We start from the raw sequence: 13,384 nt of genomic DNA, 5'->3' as shown, positions 1-13,384 counted from the left end.
TGCCTTACACACTAACCTAGTAAAGAAATTGGATTATAGTTTTAAATCATTAAAAGAGAAGATAACCATATTAACAGGAAAGGTGGATGACACATGTAAGACAGCAAATGAGGCTCTGGAGATTGGTATCCAGCATACAGATGCCATGAGACATTTAATTAAGAGTCAAAGAGATTTACAGGCCTGTTTGGATTATCAAGAGAACTGCAGACGCAGAAGAAATCTTTGTATCCATGGTTTGAAAGAATGGCCAGATCATGTGGGTATTGTTCAATTTTTACTAAATTGGTGGAAAGGCCATGCTCCAGACATAGAACTGACTCCGTCTGATATTGAACGGGCCCATTGAGGTCTTGGCCCTAGACCAAAGACCAATGCTCCACCAAGAGTTATTACTGTAGCCTTCTATAACTTTGCAAAAAAGAAGAAGCACTTATTAAAGTCCTGCGTGACAAAGGTCTGGTGGAATACGAAGGACAATCTATTTTATTTTTGCAAGACCTCAGCGCAGAAACACTGAGGCGCCATAAGACTTTCAAACCTGTTACAGACTTATTAAGAGAAGCCGGAGTTAGATATAGATGGGGCTTCCCCTTTGCTTTAATTGCTGAGATGGATGGGACATAACACAGAACAACTAATAAGAAGGAAGCAGCCCGACTGCTGGCACTATTTAATCTCGCCTCTCCATGGGAAGAAGATGATTTAAAATCAGATGATCTAATCTCCATGGTATTAGCTGGAGAAGATTGGAAAATATTTCCTCAGGAATCAAAACTCCACCACCGCCTATGAGCAGAAGCAGCTCATTCAGAGGGATTACCACCACAGCAGACTCTGTCCACAGCAGCGAAGAGGAAATAAACACAGAGATTTTATTGTAAGGGCACACTCAACATCATAATCTCGTGACTGTAGTTAAAACTTTATAAGGTAATGGTTTAAATTGTAGTTGCAAACGTTTTGTTTGGGTAATTTCAATCTGGGAGGGGTGGAAGCCAGATATGTTTGTTCAAAGTCAATTCTCAGCTATGGCTGTATCCCGGCAAATCTATAGTGTTAAATGCATGGCATGCTTATTAGCCCTCTTATGGTTCGGCCCTTTTAGGCGCACATGGATTAATAGATCCCTCTGCAAGGTTGGGGTAAATTCCCATTTCCTCCTTGTTGGGTACGTTGGGTTAGGGAAGAGTAAGGGGAGGGGAGGGAATGGTAGGAGTATAAGGCATCATAGAGGACTAGATATTTTAATTGATTTGGCTGGCAAATTGATATCTGTTAGGGCAGGACTCCTTTTCTTCTGTACTGCTAGAGACATAAGTATTTACATTCCTTATATTGTTAAGCTTATTCATTCATAACGATTGATATTTGTGTTTTGACTCTTAACATGAGAGGCCTGGGGGATGTGATCAAGCTAGGGAGGGTTTCCAATTATATTCGTTCTTGGAGACCCTCCATCGTCTTTTTACAGGAGACATACAAAGTGGGGGCTTCCGGCTGACTCCTCCCACACTCATATTTTGGTACACAATATGTAGCCCCTGGAACTTCTCACTCAAGGGGGGTCAGGTTTGTGTTGGCAAAATCACTTGATTTTAAATTGAATAGAATACATAGAAATAAAAATGGTAGATTTATTTTTATATCTGGTTCATTAGCTAACCATCCTGTAACTCTTGCTTCAGTGTATTCACAAAATTCTGGCCAACACAGCTTTCTAGCTAAAATGCTGAGGAGTCTTGCTTGGTTTGCAATTGGGGATATTATTTGGGTGGGGACCTGAATGTCGTTTGTAATATTGATTTAGATAAGAGTACTGTCCGACCTTCAGGCCCATTCCAAGGAAAAAGTTGCATAGCCAATTTATTAAATCGATTCAAACTGATAGATGCTTGGTGCTGTGCGAATGCCAGGGTAAAGGATTTTTCCTATTTTCTCCCCATTTTTGTTTTTGCTCCTGGTTAGATTATGTGCTCCTGTTGCCCCCCTTTGTTGTTGTTGTTATGTGCCTTCAAGTCGATTTCAACTTATGGTGACCCTATGAATCAGCAACCTCCAATAGCATCTATCATGAACCACCCTGTTCAGATCTTGTAAGTTCAGGTCTGTGGCTTCCTTTATAGAATCAATCCATCTCTTGTTTGGCCTTCCCCTTTTTCTACTTCCTTCTGTTTTCCCCAGCATTATTATCTTTTCTAATGAATCATGTCTTCTCATGATGTGTCCAAAGTATGATAACCTCAATTTCATCATTTTAGCTTCTAGTGACAGTTCTGGTTTAATTTGTTCTAACACCCAATGATTTGTCTTTTTCACAGTCCATGGTATGCGCAAAGCTCTCCTCCTACACCACATTTCAAATGAGTTGATTTTTCTCTTATCCACTTTTTTCACTGTCCAACTTTCACATCCATACAGAGAGATCCAGAATACCATGGTCTGAATGATCCTGCCTTTAGTGTTCAGTGATACATCTTTGCATTTGAGGACCTCTTCTAGTTATCTCAGAGCTGCCCTCCCCAGTCCTAGCCCTCTCATTTCTTGACTATTGTCTCCATTTTTCTTAATGTCTGTGCTGAGGTATTGATAATCCTTGACAAGTTCAATGTCCTCATTGTCAGCTTTAAAGTTACATAAATTTTCTGTTGTCATTACTTTAGTCTTCTTGATGTTCAGCTGTAGTCCTGCTTTTGTGCCCTTTGTAGGCCCACAAAATCAGCTGCCTGAGGTAACTGCCTCAACCTGCCTAATGGCAGGGCTGGCCCGGACCAGGAACAAACACACAAAGGTGCTCTATACTATCAGTGCTTTAGTCCATCTAGGCCAGTGTATTCTATTCTGACTGATAGCTGTTCTGCAAGGTTCCCAATAGAAAGAGGCTTTTCCCTGGTCTGCTGCCTTAGATCCCAGCACCTTCAGTTCAAACCGAAGTAAGACTGAAACCTTCTCCATGCAAAGCAAAGGTACTGATGATCCTTGACAAGTTCAATGTCCTCATCGCCCCCCTTAGCCTCATAATTATTCAAGCAGACATACTCCCCAGGCTTGTACTGGATCATGCAGTGACTGAGATTCGAATCTGTATGCTTCCATTTGGTCCCTCCAGTCCTTCATGGAGAGTTGATGCCTTCTTACTGAAGGATTGACTGGCATCTCGGGCCCTGGCTGGGGCTCTCAAGGAATATTTTCCAGTTAATATCACCCCGGAGGTGCATTTCAACACAGTGTAGGATGCAATGAAGGCCACCATTAGGGGGCACTATATTGTAGAGGCAGACAGACACAAAAAAAGATTTGACCCAATTAAGCTACAACTTTTGGAAGATGTTAAACTTTTGGAACATCAGTATAAAATTACAAACTCTAGACAAATATATGCTACTTTATATAGAAAACCCAAAGAACTAGAAGCATTGGATTCCACCAAAATAACCAAATCCTTATGGTTCATAAAACAAAAATATTATGAATCTGATAATAAATGCTCCAAATTATTGGCACATACCTTACAATCCCAACACCAATCCACACATATGCTTGTAATCCATACGCAGGGAGATAATCTCACATATGATCCTACAGAAATTAACTCCACTTTTGCTGAATATTATCAAGACTTACACAGATTTGCACCTACAGAGAATTCCATTGAAACTTACCTTCGAGATTTCCAGCCACCGCCCTGATGGATGATCAAATACAAAAGCTTACCTCACCTCTAACAATAGGAAGTGGCCACTGCTATTAAGAAACTAAAACAAAACAAAGCTCCAGACCTGGAAGGGTTCAGTAGCTTCTTTTACAAGAAATTTAAAGATATTCTTATCTCACATTTAGTTTGACTATTTAATCTCATATGGAATCGTGGACCATTACTTGATACATGGGGGAAGTCTTGCATAATAGTGGTCACTAAACCAGGCAAGGATAGGAAAAGAGTGGACTCACCCCAACCTATTGTTGTTGTTATGTGCCTTCAAGTCAATTACAACTTATGGCGACCCTATGAATCAGTGACCTCCAAGAGCATCTGTCATGAACCACCCTGTTCAGATCTTGTAAGTTCAGGTCTGTGGCTTCCTTTATAGAATCAATCCATCTCTTGTTTGGCCTTCCCCTTTTTCTACTTCCTTCTGTTTTCCCCAGCATTATTATCTTTTCTAATGAATCATGTCCTCTCATGATGTGTCCAAAGTATGATAACCTCAATTTCATCATTTTAGCTTCTAGTGACAGTTCTGGTTTAATTTGTTCTAACACCCAATGATTTGTCTTTTTCACAGTCCATGGTATGCGCAAAGCTCTCCTCCTACACCACATTTCAAATGAGTTGATTTTTCTCTTATCCGCATTTTTCACTGTCCATCGTTCACATCCATACATAGAGATCGGGAATACCATGGTCTGAATGATCTTGACTTTTAGTGTTCAGTGATACATCTTTGCATTTGAGGACCTTTTCTAGTTCTCTCATAGCTGCCCTCCCCAGTCCTAGCCTTCTCATTTCTTGACTATTGTCTCCATTTTGGTGTTTCTATCTTCTCTTGCTTTTCCTTTCCTTCTCTCTTTAACCATTTTAAGTGTTTCTTCAGTCATCCATTGAGGTCTTTCTCTCTTTTTAACTAGAGGTATGATCTTTTTGCATTCTTCCCTGATAATGTCTGACTTCATAGTTCTTCTGGTTCTCTCTCAACTAAGTTTAAAGCCTCAAATATGTTCCTTATTTGATCTTTATATTCTTCTGGGATGTTATTTAAATTGTATTTTGCATTATGATTGCTTTGTTGTTGTTCTTTAGCTTTACTGGTTTTCGATACAACCAGTTCGTGATCTGTACCGCACTTTGCTCCTGGTCTTGTTTTCACAGAAAGTGTGGAACTTCTCCATCTTCTGCTACCCATTATATAATCAATTTGATTCCTATATTGACCATTTGGTGATGTCCACGTGTGCAGCCATCTTTTTGGTTGCTCAAAAAATGTGTTTGCAAGAAACATGTTACTGGCTTCACAGAATTCAATAAGTCTTTCTCCTGCTTCATTTGTCTCTTAAGCCCCATTTCCCCACAATTCCTAGTTCTTCTCTGTTCCCTGCTTTTGCATTCCAGTCCACCATGATTATCAGAACATCTTGTTTTGGTGTGTGATCAATTTCCTCCTGTACTTCTGCATAACATCTCTCCAATTCCTCTTCTTTTGTGTTTGCCGTTGGAGCATAGACTTGGATGATGGTTATGTTAATAGTTTTCCCATTTAATCTCATTGATATAACTTGCTCAGACCTTGCATTGTAGCTCCTAATTGCTTTTGCTACATCACTTCTCACTATTAAAGCAATCCCGTTTCTTCTTAATTTCTCATTTCCTAAATAAAATATTTTGTAGTTGCCTGATTGAAAATGTCCCATTCCCGTCCATTTTAATTCACTCACGCCAAGTATTGTAACGTTGATACGTTCCATTTCTTGCTTGACCATTTCTAACTTTCCCTGGTTCATGCTTCTCACATTCCATGTTCCCATTGTGTGTATCATACAACTCCAGGCTCTCTTTTCGCATCTGTGTGCATCAGCCTCTGGGCTTCCTTTTGGCTTTGACTCAGCTGCGTCATTAGTCACAGCACTACTGGAACTTGTCCTTTGTTCTTCCCCAGTAGCTTGGTGAGTGCCATCTGACCTGGGGGTTTCATCTTCCAGCACTATCTCATGTTGCATTTTGTATCCTCTGTTCATAGGGTTTTCATGGTAAGAGTTATTTAGAGGTGGTTTACCATTGCCTTACTCTGAGTATGGATGCATCTTAGTCTGGTGTCTCAGCTTCGACCATTCCACCTTGGGTGCCCCTGCTACGAGTCTAGTCCCTTGGTCTAGACTCCTGACGGCTTTGCTCTCAGCTTCTTCAACACTCTCAAACCCCCTCACCATGTTAAGGTGTGCAACCTAAAGGGGATCCCAACCTATAAATTTATTAAACCCAAGATAAAAAATTATTTACTTCTATTTTGGCAGCCCGCCTCAATCCCATTATTTCAAATATAATCCCTCCAGATCAGACAGGATTTATTCCAGGATGCTACATTCCAGTTCCGATAAGACGCCTCTTGAATGTAATTCATCATGCAGCTACATATAAACATCCTCTGGGAGTTCTCTCGTTAGATATTTTCAAAATGTTCAATTGTTTATGTTGAGATTATTTATTGAAGGTTTTAGCAAACTATAATTTGAGCGAGACTTTTATATCAATGGTGTCACATTTATATGTACCTACCAGAGCTCTGATCCAGACTGGTAAACTGGATTCAATCCCAATTATAATTGAACAAGGGACAAAACAAGGTTGCCCCCTCTACCCCTTGCTCTTTGCCCTCTCTCTGGAACCATTAGCTGCACATTTACGTAATAATGTCAGTATAATAGGAGACCAGGTAGAGGGAGAAGAGCATTTAATTAATATATATGCTGATATGGTATTAATGCTGGGAGACTCAATGTTGGCAGCCCAACCTCTTAAAGAAAAAATGAACAAATTTGCGGAGGTGGCAGGGCTCTGAGTTAATTATAACAAATCAACAGGCATGTTTTTCCATACACCGCCAGGCCATCAATTAGATATTTGTAGAACAACGGAAATATCAATTTGCAATACATCATTCTGGGTAACTGGGAGTGCAAATTCCAAAGAAACTTTCCCGACTATTTCAGTTTAATTTTTGCACACTGATTGGTAAACTTAAAAGGGATATAAAATGCTGGTCCATGCTTAATCTTTCCTTATTGGGAAGAATAGCCTCTATACGAATGAAAGTAGTTCCAAGGTTTTTATTTCTCTTTCAAGTTCTCCCCATCTTCCTCCATCCAAAGCAGATTAATAGATGGCAAGACATTAAATAAATTTGTGTTTCAAAAGAAAAAAATCCAATTGGCAAAAAATTATACTATATTCATATGGATGGAGGGGGACTCCCTAACCTGTAGATTTATTACACAGCTTTCAACTCCAACAATTAAGTTTATAATCATGTGAACAAATAAAAACTGGATCAAATTGGAGGATCATATGTTATACTCAGACTATTATGGTCAATAACATTCAAAAATTTACAATATTCTTTTTTGTGTTCCATAGTTAATCATTTTACAAAAGCTATTTTTTTAATTAGGAAAGTCTGGCAACTGAAAATCTCACCACTATATTCCCCACTAACCCCATTACAATCTTATCCCAGGGTTGTGGATGACACACTTAGAAGGCACATTGCCCAATGGGATCATGGATATTTTAGGCTCAGGGACTTTTACATGCAGGAACATTCAATTTCATTGGACCAGCTTAGGGTAAATATACCGAATTTACACTTAGGATGGCTTCATGCCTTCCAGTTGGACCATATTCTTAAAGACCCTTGTGTTAGAGCTCATGCTACCTGCCCACTTACTGCTTTTGAAAATGCATTGCTAACAATGGAGTTTAGAGGTAAAGTTATCATTTCTGTGTTTTATAAAGTATTATTGGACACTCAAATGGGTCAACTAAGTGGTCTTAAAATCCAATGGGCACAGGATTTTGGTTTTGAAATGGATAATACAGACTGGAAAAATATCTGTTCGTTTAAACGTAACAAAACTGTATCTGCTGCTCATAAAGATATTAATCTTAACATCCTACATAGATAGTATTTAACACCAACTCGTTTATCTTACATATCTTCTAAGACAAGCCCATTATATTGGCGAGGTTGTTCTATCAAGGGCACATATTTCCATCTCTGGTGGACTGGTCCTAAAATTGCCTCATTTGGGGACTTACTGCATAAGGAACTTAAAAATATTACGAAAGAAGATATAATATGCAGTCCAGAACTGTTTATCTTATCTTTGTTTAAATATGTTAATGATAATTTGAAATCTAAACCATTGATTTCTAAATTGTTGATGGTGGCCCGTCAAATGATTGTAAAAACATGGAAAACGCTAGAAGTTCTGGATTTATTTGCATGGTATAAAAATATATGGAATTTGGCTTTATTAGACAGAGTTACTCATAATCTTCATTTTTTACAAGATAGGGCTAAATCATATGTATATATTGCCATTTGGTGGCTATTTATTGATTATGTGACTAACCATGACTTACATGACAGACTCCCACCAACGGCCAGATCTATTTGGTTTTCTAAAAGAAAAGAAAAAGGTTTTGCCAACCAATTCATAAATACTAAATTGAAATATATAAGTTATAGTTATGTTTGTTTTTCCTTTCTTTTTAATATCAGTTAATTATGATTGTTGATCTAATTCAAGTAATATTGGAAAAAACTTTATATTTGGTGAAAATGTTATTTTGTATCCTTATTGATCCCGGGGTATGGTTATTGTTTCTGTTTATTGTTTTCTTCTTGTTTTTTCTCTTGTCTTTATAATAAATAAAAGATAATTTAAAAAATCTATGGGCTCATTCAGTGGCCTTGGACAAGCTACATTTTTTACAATTTCAGTTATAGTCTGTAAAATGGGAATAGTAGTAACATTTACTGCTCTTAAGTAACTGTTTGTGAGAATGAAGAAAACCAAGATGAAAATAGTTTATACACCAGTATTACTCAAGCATATGGATGGACTAGAGCTGGAAAGAGCAAGCAATATCACCCCAACAGGATCTGGTGGCCAGGATTTACTGAGAAGTGAAAAGATAAACTGTGGAGAGTAGGAGCCATAGAACTGGGAATACAAAGGAGGCATCATTAGGGCATAAAATGTCACACGTCCAGAGAATAGGTGATGAGGTCCTCTTGATTCAGCGATGCTAGGAGCAGATGCCAGAGAGGTGAGATGGGCACAATTTAAATACTGTATATTGATAAGAAGAGAAAAATGCATGAAGTTGGCTGTAATAAGATAATTTAAAGATACTGGAATTAGAATAACCCTCTGGTGGTATCTCTCGCAACTGTCTACAATAAATAGTTTGACCGCAGGGCAACTTTTCAGTAGATATAAAAGTAGGTTAAAATACTGAAAAGGAACTGAATCTTAAAGAGTATATTTGGATGTAAAAAGCTTTACAAGAATGAGCAGGGATGGGGAACCTGTGGTCCTTCAGATGTTGTTGGAGTACAGCTCCCATCACCCATGAACATTGGCCAAGCTGACTGGGACTGATGGGAGCTGGAGTCCAACATCTTCTGGAGGACCACAGGTCCTCCTCCCTGTGCTAAAGTATGCATGTTTTGGAATTCAGTACATGCATAAATATGGAACATCAAAACGTATTGTTTTTCTATCAATGTTGCCTTATTCCTTCTTGTTTGATTTCCATAGGAGATGCCAAATCAAGAGTTTATACAAGTGCATTGCTCTCCAAACTACTTTTCTACATTTTTGTAAAAAAAACCACACACAAATGCAAACAAATTTCCCATTAACCACTCGGTACCTTTTAGTCTGACCATATTTTAACATGCTACAAAAACTACACTTCTAATAGCCAAGGAAAGATGTGCAGTTTACCTTTGGGGAACGGATCTTTAGCAAGAATATCATTTTCATCCAGTGCCCTTTTTGATAAAGCCTTTATATGACATCCATAATCAGAAATAGATATTTTTGGGTTTGGAAAGCTTTGGGTCTGACTCTCTTTGGACTTTGAAGTGCCATTGGGTAGATGTTTGTCTTTCGAAGAAATCCCACCTTCTACCATGAATTCTTTCTTGGACGATTGTTCCAGAAAGGAGGCAGATGCCTTTTCATGGTATTTGTCTCTTGTGCACTGTTTTCTGTTGCTTCCTGAGAATGCTTGTGTGCCTATAAAAGTTAAGATATGGGGAGGAGAAATCAATGACAAGTACTAGGTAGGAACGTCTAAAGTATCACTGCACATTCATATCTCCTTCTGTAAAGTTTCTTCCAATGTTATTTGCAGCACCCCTTTTATTATTATTATTATTATTATTTTGAATTCATTAATATAGTGTTACACCTCTGAAGCAGTGATGCTGTGTCATTGCCACCAGAAAACAGTGTGAGATCATTAGCCTCTTCCCTTCCTTGTCCCCTAAACTGCTTTTAATCACTTTATCCTCTTCCCTAACAAGACCACCTGTGATTACAAATTAATAGCTTCCTAACCAGCACGTATGCTAATGTTTCATTTTCACAGCACAAGATTGTCAACACAAATAATTGTCAAGAACATAGGACACGCTTCATAAAAAACACACTGTTGGTATAAAACCAAACTTATTTTGCACTCATATTTCAGTAGTTCATTGTAGGTCTGATTTAGGCATTCAGCTGCAGTTTGGCTGCAATGGCACTTTCCAGGCAGACACAAGGAAAATTTTGATCTGTAAAGTTATCCTATAGGGCTTCTTGGCAAAGGAAGGTTAGGTGAACAATGTAATTGGGGGTGGGGGGAAGAGACAGGCAAATTAATGAATAGCAATCTGCCAAGACTGTTAAGCACTACTGGGGTTATTGCACAAGAGAGATGGCAAGGCCCTAGAAACACCCAAAGTCCTCTGTCCCCAGAGTCTATACAGGAATATTGTTAAGAGGGAATTTGAGTCAAAAGTCCCAGACAAGAGAAGGGAACTTGCTGAGGTTCTACTCCCTTCTTCTCCAGAAGATCTTTCATGATGACCAGGAGCACAAAAAGCAGACGATGGCATCAGTGGCAAGCCCAGTGGCCCTTCTTCCAGAACCATTTTAGTGTGCAGCTCAGTCAACACTAGCAGCAGTCTTATAGGTAAATTTAGAGATGCTTCAAAAACCAACCGTTCAAAAACATTAATACCATTGTCTTTAATGAATTACCATTCATAATTGCATGGCTTAAGGTTCCCACCTTCTATAACCAACTTCAAGAACACCCTGTTCATAGGGTCGCCATAAGTCGTGATCGACTTGAAGGCAGTCCATTTCCATTCTCAAGGTTCACATGTCTTGTATTTCTGTTCCAGGCTACTACAAATATATTGTTATGGGTTTGGGGGTTGAGATAGATGACTTCTATGAGTCCCCTTCCAGCCTCTGATTTGGAACCCTGCACCTGGAGGTGGGCTCTGCAGCAGAGAAACCGGCTCTGCTGGTCAGATGTTCCTCTGTTAATTTAATAGAGTGGCCAGGTGGGCTAATGGTTATGTCAAGTGTCCATTAACTGACAAATGGGCCAGGGAGATCCTACTGTTACTGAAACTCTTCAGGAGACCCCCCTCCCCGCAAGGCGTAAGAGGGGCTTGTGTTTTTAGCTAGTCAGAGGAAAGGCTGGGAACTGGAGACGCACAGAGAGGCCTGCTCCCAACATGATGGCTTCAGGATGCCTCCTATAAGCCCGATGGAAAAGCAAGATCTATTGGAACGCTGATGCTTTGAACCTTCCCATCTTATGCTCAGGCTGCGAATGTGTGTAAATAAACCATATTTCACAAAGACACCATAGACTCTGCTTATCTTCTTTCCAAGGAAACCAAACCCTGGGCAAGGACAGGAACCCCTGGAAGCCTCGCACCACTTGGAGATTGGGGTGACGTCCAACACTACATTCCCATTTCCCCAAGCCTAGCTTGTTAGGTAGTTTGTGTGTACATGAATGTGTGCATGTGTATGGCTCCCTATATCCTTCCCTCAAGCCTGGCTTGTCAATGTGTATCTGTGTTAGGGGACGGAATTATTTGAAGATACTGTTTGGGATGAGTTGGGTTGTTGAGCTGATAAACATGACAGCATCTTCACATGTCACCTGCCCTATAACAGTAGTTGCAGCAATAAAGGGCAAGGTTGCAAGCTTCATTTATGGAACTAACTAGGATCTGGCCTGAGATAGGAATGAGCATGAATATTTTCCTGATTCAGACACTACCAGCAAAACCTTGATGGGAAAAATCATTGTTAGCATACTTTTCAATCTGTCTTCTTGAAGCTGGCATAATTGGATTTCATGGATAAGACTGCAGTTGCCCTTATATGTGGACTCTAAAGCATCCAGGATTGATCACTGTGAAGAAAAGGATGTGGGAACTGGAGCAAAATGTTGCTGTATGTTCAGGGTTTTAGCCCTCCCACCATGGTGGAAATGCTGTAGATGTCATCTATCTAGATTCCAGCAAAGCGTTTGACAAAGTCCCCCACGACCTTTTAATTAGAAAACTGGTCAAATGCGGACTAGATGGACATACTGTCAGGTGGATTCACAACTGGTTGGAAAACCGTACTCAAAGAGTGGTCGTCGGTGGCTCTGCTTCGGACTGGAAGGAGGTCTCGAGTGGAGTGCCACAGGGTTCTGTCCTGGGGCCTATACTCTTCAACATTTTTATCAATGACTTAGATGATGGGGTGGAGGGAAGCCTTATGAAGTTTGCGGATGATACGAAACTGGGAGGGATAGCTAACACAATGGAAGACAGGAATAAAATCCAAAGGGACCTGGATAGACTAGAAAATTGGGCTGAAATTAATAAAATGATATTCAATAAAGACAAATGCAGGATTCTGCATTTAGGCCACAAAAACAAAATGCACGGGTACAGGATGGAAAATACCTGGCTTAGCAGTAGTGTGTGTGAGAAGGACCTTGGAATTGTAGTGGATCGCAAGTTGAACATGACCCAGCAGTGTGATGCTGCGGCAAAAAAGGCAAACGCGGTTTTGGGCTGCATAAACAGAGCTATAGTTTCCAGGTCAAGGGAAGTAATAGTCCCACTATATTCTGCATTAGTCAGGCCTCATCTGGAATACTGCGTTCAGTTCTGGGCGCCTCATTTTAAGAAAGTTATAGACAAGTTAGAGCGGGTTCAGAAGAGGGCGACGAGGATGATAGCCGGTATGGAGAACAAGTCTTATGAGGAAAGGTTGAAGGAACTTGGCATGTTCAGTCTGGTGAAGAGAAGGCTGAGGGGTGACATGATTACACTCTTTAAGTACCTGAAGGGCTGTCACATAGAGGAGGGTACAGATTTGTTCTCTGCTGCCCCAGAGGGTAGGTCTAGGTCTAATGGTTTTAAGTTGCAGGAGCGTAGATTCAGATTGGACATTAGAAGGAACTTCTTGACAGTAAGGGCAGTTCGGCAATGGAACCAACTGCCTAGGGAGGTGGTGGGATCCCCTTCGCTGGATGTCTTCAAACAGAGGCTGGACAGCTATCTGCGGGAGATGCTCTAGCTGTGGATTTCCTGCTGTGAGCATGGGGTTGGACTCGATGGCCTACAAGGCCCCTTCCAACGCTATGATTCTATGATTCTATGCCCTTTACCAGGCTAATGCATTCCATCCCCACCCCCGTTTCTCACTGCACCCTCCTCTGCAACAGTCAGTCAGCATCCCATGCCCACTAAGCATGCTTAGTCCTCATTATTAGGATGTTTTAAGGGTCCCACCACCACCTGTT

The 13,384-nt window shown here is 40.1% G+C and overlaps 1 protein-coding gene across 3 annotated transcripts in view; it reads right to left on the bottom strand.

Annotated features, from left to right (window-relative positions):
* Positions 1-13,384, bottom strand: part of C7H10orf90 (chromosome 7 C10orf90 homolog) — a 188,908-nt gene that overhangs the window by 46,669 nt on the left and 128,855 nt on the right. For all 3 annotated transcript variants that reach the window (XM_061634367.1, XM_061634365.1, XM_061634366.1), the window contains exon 4: positions 9,511-9,804. In XM_061634367.1, coding sequence (XP_061490351.1) covers positions 9,511-9,804 — 294 coding nt within the window. The remainder of the gene's footprint in view (positions 1-9,510; positions 9,805-13,384) is intronic.

Source organism: Rhineura floridana, chromosome 7 (genome assembly GCF_030035675.1).
Source record: "Rhineura floridana isolate rRhiFlo1 chromosome 7, rRhiFlo1.hap2, whole genome shotgun sequence".
NCBI classification, from domain to species: domain Eukaryota; kingdom Metazoa; phylum Chordata; class Lepidosauria; order Squamata; family Rhineuridae; genus Rhineura; species Rhineura floridana.
The sequence above is the reverse complement of the archived record's forward strand: the minus strand, read 5'-3'. Positions and strand labels throughout refer to the sequence as shown.